This window comes from Oncorhynchus mykiss, chromosome 6 (assembly GCF_013265735.2).
Source record: "Oncorhynchus mykiss isolate Arlee chromosome 6, USDA_OmykA_1.1, whole genome shotgun sequence".
Classification (NCBI taxonomy): Eukaryota; Metazoa; Chordata; class Actinopteri; order Salmoniformes; family Salmonidae; genus Oncorhynchus; species Oncorhynchus mykiss.
The window spans coordinates 9,328,385-9,348,723 of record NC_048570.1 but is presented as its reverse complement, the minus strand read 5'-3'; the positions used below and the strand labels follow the sequence as shown (position 1 = coordinate 9,348,723).

Sequence of the window (20,339 nt, the reverse complement as noted above, 5' to 3'; positions counted from 1 at the left end):
TGTCACCATGGAAAGACGAAACTCCTGCCCATGCTAACGTGCTGATTAAAAGGTCCAGGGTAGATTCTATTTTCAACCAGCAACTATCAGGAAATACAGTGCCTTGCGAAAGTATTCGGCCCCCTTGAACTTTGCGACCTTTTGCCACATTTCAGGCTTCAAACATAAAGATATAAAACTGTATTTTTTTGTGAAGAATCAACAACAAGTGGGACACAATCATGAAGTGGAACGACATTTATTGGATATTTCAAACTTTTTTAACAAATCAAAAACTGAAAAATTGGGCGTGCAAAATTATTCAGCCCCTTTACTTTCAGTGCAGCAAACTCTCTCCAGAAGTTCAGTGAGGATCTCTGAATGATCCAATGTTGACCTAAATGACTAATGATGATAAATACAATCCACCTGTGTGTAATCAAGTCTCCGTATAAATGCACCTGCACTGTGATAGTCTCAGAGGTCCGTTAAAAGCGCAGAGAGCATCATGAAGAACAAGGAACACACCAGGCAGGTCCGAGATACTGTTGTGAAGAAGTTTAAAGACGGATTTGGATACAAAAAGATTTCCCAAGCTTTAAACATCCCAAGGAGCACTGCGCAAGCGATAATATTGAAATGGAAGGAGTATCAGACCACTGCAAATCTACTAAGACCTGGCCGTCCCTCTAAACTTTCAGCTCATACAAGGAGAAGACTGATCAGAGATGCAGCCAAGAGGCCCATGATCACTCTGGATGAACTGCAGAGATCTACAGCTGAGGTGGGAGACTCTGTCCATAGGACAACAATCAGTCGTATATTGCACAAATCTGGCCTTTATGGAAGAGTGGCAAGAAGAAAGCCATTTCTTAAAGATATCCATAAAAAGTGTTGTTTAATGTTTGCCACAAGCCACCTGGGACACACACCAAACATGTGGAAGAAGGTGCTCTGGTCAGATGAAACCAAAATTGAACTTTTTGGCAGCAATGCAAAACGTTATGTTTGGCGTAAAAGCAACACAGCTGAACACACCATCCCCACTGTCAAACATGATGGTGGCAGCATCATGGTTTGGGCCTGCTTTTCTTCAGCAGGGACAGGGAAGATGGTTAAAATTGATGGGAAGATGGATGGAGCCAAATACAGGACCATTCTGGAAGAAAACCTGATGGAGTCTGCAAAAGACCTGAGACTGGGACGGAGATTTGTCTTCCAACAAGACAATGATCCAAAACATAAAGCAAAATCTACAATGGAATGGTTCAAAAATAAACATATCCAGGTGTTAGAATGGCCAAGTCAAAGTCCAGACCTGAATCCAATCGAGAATCTGTGGAAAGAACTGAAAACTGCTATTCACAAATGCTCTCCATCCAACCTCACTGAGCTCGAGCTGTTTTGCAAGGAGGAATGGGAAAAAATTTCAGTCTCTCGATGTGCAAAACTGATAGAGACATACCCCAAGCGACTTACAGCTGTAATCGCAGCAAAAGGTGGCGCTACAAAGTATTAATTTTGCACGCCGAATTTTTCAGTTTTTGATTTGTTAAAAAAGTTTGAAATATCCAATAAATGTTGTTCCACTTCATGATTGTGTCCCACTTGTTGTTGATTCTTCACAAAAAAATACAGTTTTATATCTTTATGTTTGAAGCCTGAAATGTGGCAAAAGGTCGCAAAGTTCAAGGGGGCCGAATACTTTTGCAAGGCACTGTAATACTGATTTTTAAAAAAGTGTTTGATTTTTACAGTGATTTTCACACAATGTTTTTTACAGTGTTGATTTCATCAGCTGTTGACCATTATGATACAAAAGACAGGATAAACTGAATTTTGACTGCTCTGGACCTTTAAAACCCTAGTCCTGGTGATTGAGTTTCTCTCCAATTTAGGTAAGAAAGATATTCACTTGAAAGTGTGTGTGTGTGTGTGTGCGTGTGTGTGTGTGTGTGCGTGCGTGCGTGTGTTTAGAGAGGAGGGCAATATGGTCCATTGAAGCGTGGGGAACAGCAAGCTGTCTGAGGCCTGTTATCTGGAAGGATTAAATAGGTTGAGATTCAGGTCATTGGCCAATGAGGATCGACTTAACCAACACAATCACCATCAACGCTCATAAACATAACCAAAGCATTGTTGACTAGGAGCCATCAAAAGATGATGCTTCGTTTAGGGTTAGGTGTCCAGAACCTAGTCAAGTCACTTAATCAATGATAACAGCACATTTAGTCAAATTTGGCAGATTTCCAGTACTGCACAGAACCATAATATTTTCTGTATTTCTACATTCAAATCAAATCAAATCAAATTCAGTGCTATTCCCAATGCTTGTAATTTTCCTCTTAATATCTTTTCAGATATCACTTGGGTTAGAGCTATTACTAATGTGTAATAACAATACGATGTTGTTGTTGTTCTCTCCATTTCACAAAACCTTGAAAGGGGACGACCAGCAACATCAGTAGGGCAAGACAAATCTCAAAGCAAACAAATAAAAATGATCCAACGATATTATCAAGAAACATAACCACACGAACAAAATGGACAATGGTGACAACAAAATGTAGCAAAACGACTTTAAATAAACAGGAGTCAGGATCGATGATTACATCCCTGCCCGTGTGATAAAGGAAGCTGTGGTCAACAAACTCAATGCAAGATCCTTTAGCCAATCGGATACAGGCAAGAAGTTTGACCGGAATTATTTTGTTGTGTGCCTTGTTTTCCCAATGTCTAGATTCTGGAATGTCCATTAAAGGCCAAATCTGTGATACATGTCCTAATGTTCAATAGTCAATTCAATGAACTCTGCCCGTTGATTATGGAAGAATAGAACTTTTGCGAGTTGCTTAATTTATTTTTGTGAGCTCACTACAGCTGACTTCACCTATCTTAACCCAAATCTAAAGTAAAATGACCCCATTGTTCATGTTTTTTTGGTTCCATTTGAGCATTTGTTTGTAACAATGTATATCTTCAAAATATATTTAAAACCATCATGTCGATCTCATGGACTGTCAGACCATAACCACATGCATTTTGGGAGTGGTCACATTTAGCTACGCCCTCCCCTTTCAATGGCTTCAACACCCTCCTAGATATAGCTGCGTTGCTTGTTGTCCTGGCCCTTTCTAGCGTGAGCTTTGTTCTTTGTGTCAGTTGCCCTGTCTAGATGTGTCCTTTTTTGTCTATGTCTCTTGTTTTTATTTAGAGATAGTTTTTTAAATGAAATGTGCGTTATAAATGCAATGTATTATTATTTTAAAACAGACTCCAGATTGTGACTTTAATGTCCATAGCTTATTAACACTCATCGCCAACATTGGTCCATTGGCATGAGGATGTTAGTTCTATTTGCTACTATAAAGGCCTTCTTTCTTATTCAATATACATTATGGAACCACTATACCATCATAGATCCCCTGAATGAAGGGTGCCATGAAAACAAACAGCAGGAAGTAGGATGTTAATCACAGTGGCTGGGAATGGATCAGGTGGTTTTTAATATTCCTTTCTACCCGGCAACACTTTCTTGTGACCAGAGCACACCAGAATCAGCCCTTCCTGGGTTTCTTTCTCCCTTCTGTTCATTGAAGCACAGACAGATCTTGCCTAGGGCTTAGCTTGGTCTCCTTCTCAAAGTCTGTTTAAAAAAAGAGGCTGGGTGGAATGGATTGGTTGGATCAGTATTAGAAAAGAGAAGAAGAAGGAAAGAAAGGATGCCATTTGGGACACAGACAAATAGTTTAGAGTTTGTATGTGAACTCAGGAGAGGAATCTTTCCACTGACTCCAGTAGCTCTGAAGAACAGCTCCGCAGGCCCACCAGCAGTTCTCCCTCCTCGTGACTCATCATGGCTCCCTGCTTCTCCACTAAGGACAAGTTGTCATCTGATATTAAGCTGCTCTCCGACGTTGGGCTGATGATGATTTGCGGGATACTGGAGATGTGAGAAAGCTGGGCTCGTAAACTAGGGGAGTCCAAGGTGCTCCTGCGCTCGCTGCCGCTTTTGCTCTCTGTCGTCTCTCCTCCATTGGTTAGCTGGACACTCTGGCTCCTCTTCGATAAGAGCAGCAGGGGGGCGGCTGCCATGCAGACGGAGCCAGACACTACCTCGTGTTCACTGGCGCTCATAGACTCCTTCAGTGCGCGGCTGGGCTGAAACACAGATACACAGATACATGGTCATGACGACAGTAAATACAGGGCTGAGGTTTCATGTGGTCCCGTGTGGCTCAGTTGGGAAAGCATGGTGCTTGCAACACTAGGGTTGTGGATTTGATTCCCGCTGGGGCCACCCATATGAGGAAAAAAAATGTGTGTACTACTATATTTGGATAAAATGTTTTCTAAACGGCATAAAGGCACCACAATGTCCACCAATCAAGTAGTACAATTCAGATCAATGTGTGGTCACAACACGATGTTCAATGACTGAGGAGAAATACCAAACCAATAGCAAAATAAAAGGCTAACAACACCGCAAGTATCTCTGCTCTCTCACCTTCTCTGCAGCACAAATAATCTTGGTCTTGCAGCATTTGTCTTTGGGCATTTTAAAGGACGAGGTGCTTCTGAAGGAGGAGTTGTTACGCTCTGGAGGATCCAGCACCACATCCCCAAACACCTGTGGTTAGGAACCATATATGGATTTAGTTCAACTGTTTTTTTCTCAACTTTTGACAAGAAAAACCTTAGGGAGCCATAATCTTCAAAAAGCAAAGAGGATTCTTCTGAGATGCCTGTGAGGGTAGCAGCAGGGTCGAGCCAAGAAAAGATACACATGGCACAATGCCTTGTCTGGGATCAGTGCTCATATTAGACAACATTTAATTTGTTTCACCTACAGCAACAGAAAACCCCCATTCTAATATATTGGTAATAAACAGGGTCCTTCCTCCTTAAACTGAAGTGTTTAAACATTGACCCTGTGTACTCTATTTTGGTCTAAAGTTAAATTACCCCATTGTTTATGTTTTTTGGGATCCATCTGAACATTTGTTTGTAACAATGTAGAGCTTCGATCTCATATGGTTTTTGAATGCCAGTAGTTTACAGTGAAGTTCTGCCAGAGGGAATGATAATATTGATAATGATAATGTTGACCTGAAGTCAAACCTACGCCATTGATCTTACTTTAGCTCCAGGGTGAAGTTTCCCCTAGGTACAGATCTAGGATCAGCTTCCCCTCCCACAATCATAACCTTAACCATTCATGGGGGAAATGCACAACTGACCCAGCTTCAGCTTACACCTTACCATACTGGAGGAGATGGAGGATGTGGCGCAGAAATGGGTCCTTGAGACGGACGACTGCCTGCTGATAGTGGAATCTCGGAAGGATGACTCGCTGTTGAAGTCCTTTTTGTCCTTTCTCGGTGACAGACATCTCAAACAAGGCACCTTCTCTGCCAACGTGGCCCTGTAGATGACACGGAGGACCAAAAAACACTTGAAACACGTATTTATTTTGATTTTTTTACAGTAGCACAGAGCAAAGTGAATTTTCCTAGTCAGGGTTGATAAAACACATCTATTCATTCATTCAGTCATTTGTTTGCTTATTTATTCATTCATTCATGAATTGGATTTTCGTAACACACAGTAGTTTACCTGTACTTTGTGTGTATAATGGCATAAATAAAAGGATTGTAGATGGTAGAGGCTTTTGCTATAACTGCAGGTACGGCTTTGGAGTAGGGTGATAGAATGTTGGCGTGTCTGAAAAGACAGAAGACAAGTAAGTCATCTCTCCATTATCCAGTAACGAAGGCAGTGTTGGGATTATCCAAAACATCTATCAACAGCTGGACCAGGGTTTATGTACCTTCCAGTACAGATGGAGAGAAGTATTTCAATGTTATACAACGAAGCCTCTGTCTCGGTAGTAATGGGGGAAAACACATGGCTGAAGATTTCAGGACAATTTCATTCAATTAACGAAGAGAAGAGGTTAGTTATCTAGTTGTTGAATGTATTAATTTAAATATTTCAATTTTATATATATATATATATATATATATATATATTTTTTTTTTTTTTTTTTTTTGGGGGGGGGGGGGGGGTATTTGAACTTTTTGGGGGTGACAGAGATATATTGGAAATGAGAGAGGTGACAGAGAGAGAGGGGCGGTGGGGCTGGAATGAATTCCCAAGATTATAGAAAACAAGAAAATCCCCCCACATTTTTGGAAACAAGAACAGAAATGCCAAGTTTGGTGGTAAATCTAATCTTGAAAAGTGCAGAATACCTCCAGAATGATCTGAATGTAAAGCTAGTGAAAATAAAAATACCCCTCAAGGCATGTTCATCAAAATGACAACGTAAGACAAACATGCCCACGCACGGTACATCCAGTAGCTCTAGAAATATATTACAGTAATGATCTATGGCCGTCCACACACGGTACATCCAGGCTACACTAGTATCTTGGAAACCTGGACATTGCTACATTAGATGATGTCCAAAATAATTACATATAGCCATTGTAGATATGCACCACCGTTCAAAAGTTTGGGGTCACTTAGAAATGTCCTTGTATTTGAAAGAAAAGCAATTTTTTTATGTCCATTAAAGTAACATAAATTTGATCAGAAATATAGTGTTGACATTGTTAATGTTGTAAATAACTATTGTAGCTGGAAATGGCAGATTTTTAATGGAATATCTACAGAGGCCCATTATCAGTAACCATCACTCCTGTGTTACAATGACACGTTGTGTTAGCTAATCCAAGTTTATCATTTTAAAAGGCTAATTGATCATTAGAAAACCCTTTTGCAATTATGTTAGCACAGCTGAAAACTGTTGTTCTGATTAAATAAGCAATAAAACTGGCCTTCTTCAGACTAGTTGAGTGTCTGGAGCATCAGCGTTTGTGGGTTTGATTACAGGCTCAAAATGGCCAGAAACAAAGACCTTTCTTCTGGAACTCGTCAGTCTATTCTTGTTCTGAGAAATTAAGGCTATTCAATGCGAGAAATTGCGAAGAAACTTGAAGATCTCGTATAAACACTGTGTACTACTCCATTCACAGAACAGCGCAAACTAGCTCTAACCAAAATAGAAGAGGATTGGGAGGCCCCGGTGCACAACTGAGCAAGAGGACAAGTACATTAGAGTGTTCAATTTGAGACACAAGTCCTCAACTGGCAGCTTCATTAAATAGTACCAGCAAAACACCAGTCTCAACCTCGACAGTGAAGAGCCGACTCCGGGATGCTGGTTTTCTTTCAAAAACAAGGACATTTCTAATGACCCCAAACTTTTCAACGGTATTGTATATGTCAAATAAAATAAAATAAATCGAATCAAATTTGTTTTGTCACATGCGCCGTATACAAGTAAACATTTCACCTTACAGTGAAATACTTACTTACAAGCCCTTAACCAACAATGCAAGTTCAAGAAATAGAGTTAAGAACATATTTACTAAATAAACTAAAGTAAAAAATTTAACAACAAGCAACACAATGAAATAACAATAGCAAGGCTATGTACAGGGAGTGCCGGTACCGAGTCAATGTGCGGGGGTACAGGTTAGTCGAGGTCACCCAAGCTTTTATATAGTTTGTATATACTTACCCTGCCCAGGAGATCATGGTGACGGTGGCATACGGCGACCAGGACAGCACATACACAACAATGACCACAAAGGCGATTTTGGCCAGCTTCCACTCATTCCTGATGCTCTTCTGTTGGATCAGTGTGCATTTCCTCACATGTGTCCCCAAGTTCTCCACTTCCCTGCAGGAACAAACAGAGGAGCCTGGCTGTTAGCTGGAAACAATGACACAAAGGACAACCCACATGAAGAAAAATACTACAGTTTGCTATAGAATACTACAGTACTTACTATGGAATTCTATAGTAAACTGTAGTATACTGTAGAATAATATACTACACTCTGTAGTATCCCTCAATCAATTGTAGAACTTACTAGAGGATGTTGCATTCAGTGGAGATTGGTGGGAGGAGCTATAGGAGGACGGGCTCATTGTATTGGCTGGAATATAATAGTTGGAACAGAGTCAAACGTGGTTTCCGTATGTTTGATGTTTTTCATACTGTTCCATTGATTCCATTCCGGGCCATTACAATGAGCCCATCCTCCTATAGCTCCTTCCACCAGCCGCCACTGGTTGTATTATACCGTAAAATTCTATAGTAATTACAATAGTATTATACGCAAAAATACACTGTAGTAAATATTACAGTAATGTCAGCAAAAATACTACAGTCTGCAAAAACAGTAACGTTTTTTAACGATAGTAATAGTACAAGTATTTAATTTGCATATACCCTGCCCATTCCCCTCCCCCACGTTCCAAATTGTGCCACCCATAACTGAGAAACCTACATGCCAAGTATAGATTATACATTGTGTTCCCTACAAATTATAGGAATGAGCAGAACTTTTGGATTATCTGTTCAGACCACAGGCTTACCTTTCTAAAGGTTATGGACAATGTGCTCTTAGTATTTTCCCAATAGGTTCATTCTGTATCTAGAGGACTGACAAGTAAATTATAATTTTTGTTCTTCATCGGTTGTTGTCTCGTGCTGTCTTTTTGCCAGCTAGGACCATCTACTTAAGTGCTGCCTGTCTTCCCAGTGTCCTACTTGGTGTGTGAACTGCTGACTGCTCATAACTTGCAAATGATTGGTAACACATCAATCCGGATTAAGGGGCAGGGCAATTTGTGACTTGTTTTGGTAAAACTATAACGGAAGAGGGAGTGGTTTCTCCTCTTCTAGGCAATCAGCAATTAGTGTTAGCACTTCAGTCTTTCTCAGCTGTAATCGGCGGCCTCGTTGGCAAAACTAAGACCGTCGCCAAAACAAAGACGGTTCTGCTGAGTTGTTCGAGGAAGGTAAGGGAGGAGGTCTCCACACCACTCTCTCACTCGAGTACCTAGTAATTTTCTGTTCTCACTTTGCTCTTTTGTAGCTTTGGTAATTATGTGTGTGTTTTCTATACCTGTTTTTTCCTTTCCCTGTAGGCTTTACAGACGCTCTCCACCAACTGGCTGCAACCCTTCTAATTTAGTGTACCCTGCGCACACAACCCATGTGGAATCATCTCAACCTCCCGACGTCTGCCTTAGATTAATTTCTTGCCAACTCTTTCTTTCCCCTTCTAGCCTTTTTTGACCTCCCCTTTCCCAATCACCTCCAATTTACAAGGCAGGCAATACGCTTGACCTCATCTTTACTAAAGGCTGACAGCCTACTAATCTCACTCCAAGTCTCTGATCACTACTTTCTTTACTGTCTCCCTCTCCTCTGTGCCATATTGCTTAATAAGGCCATGCTCATGAAAATAAAAAACTGTCCTCCCTCATCTTAAACGGCACAGACCGCCACTGGTGTGGAAGGAGGTGAAGCAGCAATAGCTGGCATTTCACTCCCTGACTGTCTCGAAGCATGGCATTTGATTAGCTACGGCGGGGCATTGCCGGAGTATTTACATGACATACATGTAACCATGTTATGTAATACTGTCAATGTTTTTTGTTGTCGTCAGGGTTTAAAGAACAAATAAACTCGGGATGTCCTCTGTATTATGACCACACTATGAGATGGATGCCCAGCACTGTGAACATCCTGATAATTCATCCTGATTATAGTGATCGTCTATGGGATGGATACCCAGCACTGTGAACATCCTGATAATTCATCCTGATTATAGTGGTCGTCTATGAGATGGATGCCCAGCACTGTGAACATCCTGATAATTCATCCTGATTATAGTGATCGTCTATGGGATGGATGCCCAGCACTGTGAACATCCTGATAATTCATCCTGATTATAGTGATCGTCTATGGGATGGATGCCCAGCACTGTGAACATCCTGATAATTCATCCTGATTATAGTGATCGTCTATGATCCTAAAGTGTCCCGTGGCATAACGTTTCCATGTTACATATACATTAGCAGATATATTCTTAGCCTTCATCGAGGTGGATGTGGGTGGACATAATGTATGCTAGAATAACCATTGTGTAACCATTTGTAGTTACAGTATAAGCTGACATATTAGTTGTTCGTTACTTATCTAATTACATATTCGTTACATGTCACAAAACATGGCTAGGTTTAGGGACAGGTTAATGGTTAGGCTTAATGTCTTGGGTGGATTTAGATGTCCCAGCCTGAGAGAGTGTGGCTTCTCAGTTATAATATGATGGGCGGCAGAGTAGCCTAGTGGTTAGAGCGTTGGACTAGTTGCAAGTTCAAATCCCCGAGCTGACAAGGTACAAATCTGTCATTCTGCCCCTGAACCCTCTGAACCCACTGTTTCTAGGCCATCATTGAAAATAAGAATTTGTTCTTAACTGACTTGCCTAGTTAAATAAAGGTAAAATAAAAAAATAACATGATTGTTATGATTAGTGGTGTTGTGCCACCCAAGAAACTGGCACAATAGTCCCACCTGCTGGCAGTGCGGATAGCCAGGAACATGAAGAGGTAGCAGTAGAAGATGACTCCCAGTGGGATGAAGAAGGTAAAACAACACAGCATCATGGTGTAGCTCTGGTTGGCGTACGTGTATGTGACATAATCCCAAGTGCAGGAAGTCATGAGGCCCTCTGGGATATAGGAGCCTGTAAGAGCCGATACAAAACAAATACACACAGTGTAAGTCCTGGCAGGTACTGGATGTCTTGATAGCATAGGATAGCATAGGATAGGATAGATGCTTATTTTAATGGGTTGGGCGCATTTTAGTGGTTAAACGCTTTGCTCGAGATCACAACAGCAAAAATATTGGTGCCAGCGACCCTCGATCCCATCAGCCTGGCAATCATACATTTTTACATTTACTTCTTAGCATATGAGGATGTGAATTTGAGTTGTTGGTGAAAGGACTTACTCCAGCCAATGAGTGGGGCAAAACTCCAGGCAAAAGAGTAAAGCCACACCATTAGTATTGCCAGGGTGGTCCGACGCCTTGACGACCGACCGAGGGCCTTGAGGGGCTGGGTGATGACCAGGTAGCGGTCTATGGAGATAGCCAACAGGTTGATCATGGAGGTGATGCCAAAGAGAGCCCCACAGAAGGCATACATTTTGCATCCTGCAGACACACAGTTCCAATGCAGGTCAAAACCAACAATGTTCAGAGATTCAGATTGTAACCGTTGATTAGAAAATGATCAATTATCAAACATGAACAAATAGCATCAAAATAATGTTTTGTGTTCCTCTTCGGGAGTTCACTGTCACCGTCTACTATGGTGGCTGAATACAATTGGGCAACATTTTTGTAGTGTAAAAAAAATAACTGTGCAAAGAAATACCATCAACCTCATAATCTCACCGGTAAATTTTATTTAAATTATTTTTCAACAATGTACATTATTAGGAGATGATTATCTAACTAGAGTTTAGTAAACTGAGCAATACGTAAATAGTAGTCTCTTTATAGCGAACATTGTAGGAGAAAAGTTGCACCAGCTGCTAGATTATAATGAGGTTTATGGTAAATTTTGCACAATTCTTTTGAACTATATGACAAACAATGATTGAGATGGTGCGGTGAAAAAAAATGAGAGAAAGGGGGATAATGACTTACCGTACTCGCCAAAAATCCACTCTTTATAGAGACAGTTAATGAAGAAGATGGGCGACTGTGTGAAAGCCATGAGGAAGTCGCTCACCGCCTGGTTCATGATGAAGTAGTTGGGCAGATTACGCAGTTTCTTATTACTGTAACACAGGTAGGTGGGAATACGTTGTTATTATATATTATTGTATATTACCACATTTCAAATCCATGAGCACACAAATGGCATAGACCCATACAAATTATAAACAAAAATGTTTTGAGTGAGAATAGACATTGGTCTGAAGCTGAAAAAAAGAAAGGAAATTCACATGAGCACCATGATGCCTATTCCACCCATGCTCTACCAAGGTTTTCCAGCACACAGCTTTGACCTACTACAGTAGCTATGTTGGTATTGTACTTCAAACTATGTGTAGCCATGTTGCTTAGGATTCAAACCTTCTCAAAGAGCCTAGTTCATACTCTTAGAAGAGGTGCTTCCACAATGATGTCATTTGTACCTCATCCAATAATTGACCTTGATTGCGCAGCATACAGTTCACACACCACAGTAAGACATTATCCCATTACCAGGTCGCAATTGTAAATGAGAACTTGTTCTCAACTTGCCTACCTGGTTAAATAAAGGTGTTCTCAACTAGCCTACCTGGTTAAATAAAGGTGAAATAAAATAAATAAAATTACACTACAAGTGAAAGCAAGCTTTGCTTTTATTCTTACAACACCATCAGGCTTGATTGAGCTGTTTTGTCTTATAGTAGTAATGTGGTGCATGCCTGTATTTCCTTAAACCTTTTATTTTAGCAAATAATGTAATTGAAATAAATTATTAGAATATCTTTTTTTTTTGGTCAATAGGTGCCCAACATAACAGGTGTTGGACACAGTAGTTCAGATAAATACAGCCTGTCTGTATTCCTGGTTTCTGTAACTCTTACCTGTGCAATATTGAATTAAGGTCAGAAACACTTGTGTTTCAAACATGGTCCTGTTTTATCAATTGCTGTGGTGATAAAGGGACAGTTCATTACCTCTGTCAAAATGGCGTGTAGTTTAAAGTTATATTTGTACTTGCAATAAAGATAGTGATGTAACAAAAATACACATTTACAATAGGCCTACAGTATATGGAAAAATACATACAGCCAAATGATGTATGTGTATGTATGTATGTATGTATGTATGTATGTATGTATGTATGTATGTATGTGTGTGTGTGTGTGTGTGTGTGTGTGTATGTGTACCGGTCAAAAGTTTTAGACACCTACTCATTCAATAGTTTATCTTTATTTTTTTAAACTATTTTCTACATTGTAGAAAAATAGTGAAAACATAAACTATGAAATAACACATATGGAATCATGTATGTTTTTAAAGTGGCCACCCTTTGCCTTGATGACAGCTTTGCACACTCTCAGAATTCTCTCAACCAGGTTCACGAGGAATGCTTTTCCAACAGTCTTGAAGGAGTTCCCACATTTGCTGAGCGCTTGTTAGCTGCTTTTCCTTCACTCTGCAGTCCAACTCATCCCAAACCATCTCAGTTGGATTGAGGTCAGGTGATTGTGGAGGCCAGGTCATCTGATGCAGCACCATCACTCTCCTTCTGGGTCAAATAGCCCTGACACAGCCTGGAGGTGTTTTGGGTCATTGTCCCGGGAAAATATTTATTATTTGAAGAATCTCAAATGTAAAATATATTTTGATTTGTTTACCACTTTTGGTTACTACATGATTCCATATGTGTTATTTCATAGTTTTGATGTCATTACTATTATTCTACAATTTAGAAAATAGTACAAAATAAAGAAAAACCCTTGAATGAGTAGGTGTGTCCAAACTTTTGACTTGTACTGTGTATATATACTGGTATACGTAATTTTAATAGCAGTCCATTATCCCTCTAAAGAGTATGGAGTATGAACTTATTTTTATAAGAAACAATGTGTTGGAAATCCCAAATTGTTTGCATAGTCAATTTACACACAGCTCTGACACACACACTTACCTCACCTCACCAACATGCCACCAGGGGTCTTTTCACAGTCCCCAAATCCAGAACAAATTCAAGAAATCGTAAAGTATTATATAGAGCACTTATTGCATGAAACTTCCTTCCATCTCATATTGCTCAAATAAACATATAACAATATCTAGTTTCAAAAAACAGGTAAAGCAACACTTCACCACAACGCCTTTCCCCGATTGGAGCTGTTCTTGTCTAATGATGTTCTGTATTATGTCATGTATCATGTTTTGTGTGGACCCCAGGAAGAGTATCTGCTGCTTTTGCAACAGCTAATGGGGATCCTAATAAAATACCAAATTAGGCTGTTTGACAAGGTTTGAATCCTAAGCAACCTGCCTACACATAGTTTGAAGTACAATACCGACATACAGTAGCTACTGTAGTAGGTCAAAGCTGTGTGCTGGAAAACCTTGGTAGAGCATGGGTGGAATAGCCATTGTGCTCATGACTTTCCTTTCTTTTTCGGCTTCAAACCAATGCCTATTGTCACTTAAAATGTAGTTTTTTGTTTTTAATTTCCGTGGTTTTTACACCGGAAGGTGATTATGCAACATTATTAATACAACATTATAATACAGCATAGCACAGCAATAAAAGTTAAGTATAAGTACACAATCATGACAAATGGCAACAGAAACAATGTAGTTATTTGTATTTTAGTTCATATTAACAGATGATTTTCCAGAGGGAAGCAAAAAAAAAACAGAAACCCATTTAAGCCAATATGGAGTAAACTGGGAAAATGTTCCCTGACCTCTATTAAGACAATCAAGAAAACTCCTGGAAAATACACACATAATCAACATGTACCCATGAACTATTTACATGAAAATGTACCTTATAGTTTACTGAAAAAAGGCCTAGTACTGCATTACCTGTAAACAAAGGTGAGTTATCACTAAATATAAAAAGTACAACCAAATGTACATTCATCAGATGTAGTCAACTTTGTAACTACAATTCAGGGATGGCCACAATTGCTCTTGACAAGCTACAGGTTTATGCAGGCTTTTTTGTTCAAGCCCAGTTCATGGTCTCGATGAACAGCTGAGATCTCGATGAACAGCTGAGGTCTTGATGAACAGCTGAGGCCTGGATGAACAGCTGAGGTCTCGATGAACAGCTGAGGCCTGGATGAACAGCTGAGGTCTGGACGAACAGCCGAGGTCTGGACGAACAGCTGAGGTCTGGACGAACAACTGAGGTCTGGATGAACAACTGAGGTCTGGATGAACAGCTGAGGTCTCGATGAACAGCTGAGGTCTCGATGAACTGCTGAGGTCTCGATGAACAGCTGAGGTCTCGATGAACAGCTGAGGTCTCGATGAACAGCTGAGGTCTGGATGAACAGCTGAGGTCTCGATGAACAGCTGAGGTCTGGATGAACAGCTGAGGTCTGGATGAACAGCTGAGGTCTGGATGAACAGCTGAGGTCTCGATGAACAGCTGAGGTCTCGATGAACAGCTGAGGCCTGGGTGAACAGCTGAGGTCTCGATGAACAGCTGAGGCCTGGATGAACAGCTGAGGCCTGGATGAAAAGCTGAGGCCTGGATGAACAGCTGAGGTCTGGAAGAACAGCTGAGGTCTGGATGAACAGCTGAGGCCTGGATGAACAGCTGAGGTCTGGAAGAACAGCTGAGGTCTGGAAGAACAGCTGAGGTCTGGATGAACAGCTGAGGCCTGGATGAACAGCTGAGGCCCGGATGAACAGCTGAGGTCTCGATGAACAGCTGAGGTCTGGATGAACAGCTGAGGCCCGGATGAACAGCTGAGATCTCGATGAACAGCTGAGATCTCGATGAACAGTTGAGTGGTAGAATCAGGTGTGGTAGCACTGTGTTTGAACAGAAAAGCGTGAATAACGCTGTGGATCATCAAGAGCAATTTTGATAACTCCTGATACAAACACTGCTACAAATGACAAACTGTTGAGAAACGCCTGTTGAGAAACGCCTGTAAAATACAGTCATTAGACAAATTATAGACATATTTACACATCTGAAACTGGATAAATTCTTGAATACAAAACTTCAGCTACAAATGTCCTAAGTAATGCTGTACACAGCTGTTCAACTCCAGTAAAATAATTGTCTTCATTAATAAATGGCAGTAAACAGTAAATATGAAAACAGGTGGGAGTACTCACAGATTTGGAACAGAACATTTATTTTAACTATTGATAGTGTGCGAAGTACCATGAGCGTGCATTTGAATTGGCATAAGTTGTTTGTCAGTTCCACATGGGCCAGCTTGCATTTCTCTGTGACAGGCGCACGCCCTCAATCCGTCACTCTGACATATAGCACAGTGTCCCTGGGCAGTACTGTAGGGACGGCGTGCATCTCACGGATGAGAGCAACGACCTCTTTCTTCCTTGAGGGTCTGAGAGCTGGTCTCTCCTTCGTTCTAGGAAGATGCGCACAGTAAAACACACCACCAACACACTCACTGCCACTTGGCTGCCACTCCATGAACCCAAAGGTTATTTTAATAAATACAAAATAAGCACTGTGTGTCAAAACTACACACTAAAGAGAATGGTCCAAATGTACCCTCCTTCAGTTCCGAAGGCAGTGACACTGACCATTAAACTACGAACCTTGTTATAAACATGTCAACTTGTCAACACACTATTTAACTGGACAATCTGGTGATGACAGAAAGCTTTCGTTGCACAGTTTTTGTTGTTAATTCACTCAGTACTGATTGAATGTTTATTTATCTTGTTTGGTTAAAAATAAATCGTCTGAAACAGTTGATGTGTTGAAAACAATCTCATTTACAGTGCATTCGGAAAGTATTCAGACCCCCTGAATTTTTCCACATTTTGTTACGTTACAGTCTTATTCTAAAATGGATTAAATAAAACCTTTTCTTCATCAATCTACACACAATACCCCATAATGACAAAGTGACAACAAGGTTTTAGAAGTTTTAGCAAATGTATATAAAAAAAATACAGAAATAACTTACTCACATAAGTATTCAGACCCTTTGCTATGAGACTCGAAATTGAGCTCAGGTGCATCCTGTTTCCATTGAGCATCCTTGAGATGTTTCTACATCTTGATTGGAGTCCACCTGTGGTAAATTCAATTGATTGGACATGATTTGGAAAGGCACACACCTGTCTATATGAGGTCCCTATAGTTGACAGTGCATGTCAGAGCACAAACCAAGCCATGAGGTCGAAGGCATTGTCCGTGGAACTCCGAGACGGGATTGTGTCTAGGCACAGATCTTGAGAAGGGTACAAAAACATTTATTCAGCATTGAAGGTCCCCAAGAACACAGTGGCCTCTGTCATCCTTAAATGGAAGAAGTTTGGAACCACCAAGACTCTTCCTAGAGCTGGCCACCCGGCCAAACTGAGCAATCTGGGGAGAACGTACTTGGTCAGTGAGGTGACCAACAACCCAATTGTCACTCTGACAGAGCTCCAGAGTTCCTCTGTGGAGATGGGAGAACCTTCCAGAGGACAATCATCTCTTCAGCACTCCTCCAAATCAGGCCTTTATTGTAGAGTGGCCAGATGAAAGCCACTCCTCATGAAAAGGCACGAGAGCTGCTTGGAGTTTGCCAAAAGACACCTAAAGACTCTCAGACCACACCATGAGAAACAAGATTCTCTGGTCTGATGAAGCCAAGATTGAACTCTTTGGTCTGAAAGCCAAGCGTCACATCTGGAGGAAACCTGGCACCATCCCTATGGTGAAGCATGGTGGTGGTGGCAGCATCATGCTGTGGGGATGTTTTTCAGCATCAGGGACTGGGAGACTAGTCAGGATCAAAGGAAAGATGAGTGGAGCAAGATGAAAACCTGCTCCAGAGCGCTCAGGACCTCAGACTGGGGCGAAGCTTCACCTTCCAACAGGACAACAACCGTAAGCACACAGCCAAGACAATGCAGAAGTGGCTTTGGGACAAGTCTCTGAATGTCCTTGAGTGGCCCAGCAAGAGCCCGGACTTGAACCTGATTGAACGTCTCTGGAGAGACCTGAAAATAGCTGTGCAGTGACGCTCCCCATCCAACCTGACAGAGCTTGAGAGGCTCTGCAGAGAAAAATGAGAGAATCTCCCCAAATACAGGTCTGTCAAGCTTGTAGCGTCATACCCAAGAAGACTCAAGTCTATAATCACTGCCAAAGGTGCTTCAACAAAGTACTGAGTAATGGGACTGAATACTTATGTAAATGATTAATTTCAGTTGTTTATTTTTATTACATTAGGAAAAATGGCAAAATAATGTCTGTTTTTGCTTTGTCATCATGGGGTATTGTATGTAAATTGATGAAGGAAAAAAACTATATAATCCATTTAAGAATAAGACTGTAGAGTAACAAAATGTGGAAAAAGTCAGGGGGTCTGAATACAGTCCCATTACTCAGTACTTTGTTGAAGCACCTTTGGCAGTGATTATAGACTTGAGTTTCTTGGTCAAGTTATCAATATGCTGTTTAAAATTCAACTTTTCATCTAACCAAATCCCAAGATACTTATAGGAGGTCATCCTATCAATTTGCTGGCCTTTTATAGTTAAAATCTGCACGTGACTCCATCTGTTTACTTTCAGGGAAGAGAAAACCATGATCTTTGTTTCCCTTTCATTAAAGCACACGTTTCAATTGGAAAAGCTGCCTTTGAAAAACATGAAAGGTCAACTGTAACAATGCCCATTGCATGATGTATTATAAATTAGCAGCGTGGCAGATTCCCAAAGTTTGGTGTTGACTATGAACTTTACTTAGCTAGGTAGCTAGCTAGCTATGCTTTGTGGAAGAAGGTTATTGTTGAGTCGTTATACACAAATATTCCACATGAAGGCAGTATTTAAGTCATGGAACATTTTCTACTGCAACGTGACCCTAATGAACTACCGTCCGTGCATGCATTATAACATTAGCTTAAATAGTACTCACACACAACTACTTAATGTTTCTAAATTATTTCTTTATAAATTATTATTCAGACTGCTATGGGATCCCCCATGGCTCCTAACTATGCTAATTTGAATGTGGGTTACATGGAGAAACAGTCTATTCTCAATCCTCTCAAAAATATTTTCTTGCCTAACGTTATTATTTGGAGTTGGTACATGAATGATATTTTTGTTCTATGGAGGGGTGATGCAAAACAGCTCCAGGCGTTCCATGCTTTTACTCTTGTTCTGAGCACCTGAGATTTACTATGCAATCTGACACACGTCAAATCAGTTTCCTTGATATTCTGATCTTGTGTTAGGAAAATGTTCTATCCACTGATCTTTACAGGAAATATACTGATTGTAACAGTTTGTTGAGGGCTGATAGCTGTCGCCCACTTCCATTGAAAAACAGTTTGCCCTACAGCAAATTCTGTTGAATCGAAGGAATTTGCATTCAAGTAGAGGGGGTACACAAATGGTCATATTAGTACTGCCATTGATCAAATCCAAAACAAATTGAGACATGATGTCTTTCAAGGACAGTCGCGCAAAAAGAAGCATTATTGTGTTCTTACTACCCCCAATTAAAAGTGCTTTGAACAAATTAAGGGAATCGTTCACGAACATTGGCACATTCTAAGATCCGATGACAGTATCGGCAATGCGTTTTCGGACCCTCCCTTGGTCGTATTCTTGCGGTGCAGAAGCTTACAGATGGTAGGCAATTAGGGTCACAGTTATGAAAACGTAGGACACTAAAGAGGCCTTTCTACTGACTCTGAAAAACACCAAAAGAAACATGCCCAGGGTCCCTGCTCATCTGCGTGAACGTTGCCTTAGGCATGCTGCACAGAGGCATGAGGACTGCAGATGTGGCCAGGGCAATAAATTCCAAATGTCCGTACTGTGAGATGCCTAAGACAGCGCTACAGGGAGACAGGACGGACAGCTGATAGAACCTGTTCACCGGACGTGCTACCTGTCCCAGACCTGCTGTTTTTAACTCTCTAGAGACAGCAGTAGCGGTAGAGATACTCTGAATGATCGGCTATGAAAAGCTAACTGACATTTACTACTGAGGTGCTGACCTGTTGCACCCTCAACAACCACTGTGAATATTATTATTTGACCCTGCTGATCATCTATGAACATTTGAACATCTTGGCCATGTTCTGTTATAATCTCCACCCAGCACAGCCAGAAGAGGACTGGCCACCCCTCATAGCCTGGTTCCTCTCTAGGTTTCTTCCTAGGTTCTGGCCTTTCTAGGGAGTTTTTCCTAGCCACCGTGCTTCTACACCTGCATTGCTTGCTGTTTGGGGTTTTAGACTGAGTTTCTGTACAGCACTTTGTGACATCGGCTGATGTAAGAAGGGCTTTATAAATAAATACATTTCATTGATTGATCATCCTCGCAGTGGCAGACCACGTGTAACAACACCTGCACAGGATCGGTACATCCAAACATCACAGCTGCGGGACAGGTACAGGATGGCAACAACAACTGCCCGAGTTACACCAGGAACGTACAATCCCTCCATCAGTGTTCAGACTGTCCGCAATAGGCTGAGAGAGGCTGGACTGAGGGTTTGTAGGCCTGTTGTAAAGGCAGGTCCCCACCAGATATCACCGGCAACAACGTAGCCTGTGGGCGCAAACCCAACGTCGTTGGACCAGACAGGACAGGCAAAAAGTGCTCTTCACTGATGAGTCGCGGTTTTGTCTCACCAGGGGTGATGGTCGGATTCTGATTTATCGTCGAAGGAATGAGCGTTACACTGAGGCCTGTACTCTGGAGCGGGATCGATTTGGAGGTGGAGGGCCCGTC

At 41.1% G+C, this 20,339-nt stretch overlaps 1 protein-coding gene across 1 annotated transcript in view; it reads right to left on the bottom strand.

The window, feature by feature from the left end:
- Nucleotides 1-3,193: 3,193 nt before the first annotated feature.
- The window catches only part of opn4xb (opsin 4xb), a 29,723-nt gene continuing 12,577 nt past the window's right edge, over nt 3,194-20,339 (bottom strand). The window contains exons 2-9 of the mRNA XM_021605184.2: nt 11,564-11,697; nt 10,862-11,065; nt 10,421-10,592; nt 7,568-7,729; nt 5,596-5,703; nt 5,242-5,404; nt 4,487-4,609; nt 3,194-4,140 (exon numbers count right to left, since the gene is read on the bottom strand). Coding sequence (XP_021460859.1) covers nt 3,748-4,140; nt 4,487-4,609; nt 5,242-5,404; nt 5,596-5,703; nt 7,568-7,729; nt 10,421-10,592; nt 10,862-11,065; nt 11,564-11,697 — 1,459 coding nt within the window. The 3' untranslated portion in view covers nt 3,194-3,747. The remainder of the gene's footprint in view (nt 4,141-4,486; nt 4,610-5,241; nt 5,405-5,595; nt 5,704-7,567; nt 7,730-10,420; nt 10,593-10,861; nt 11,066-11,563; nt 11,698-20,339) is intronic.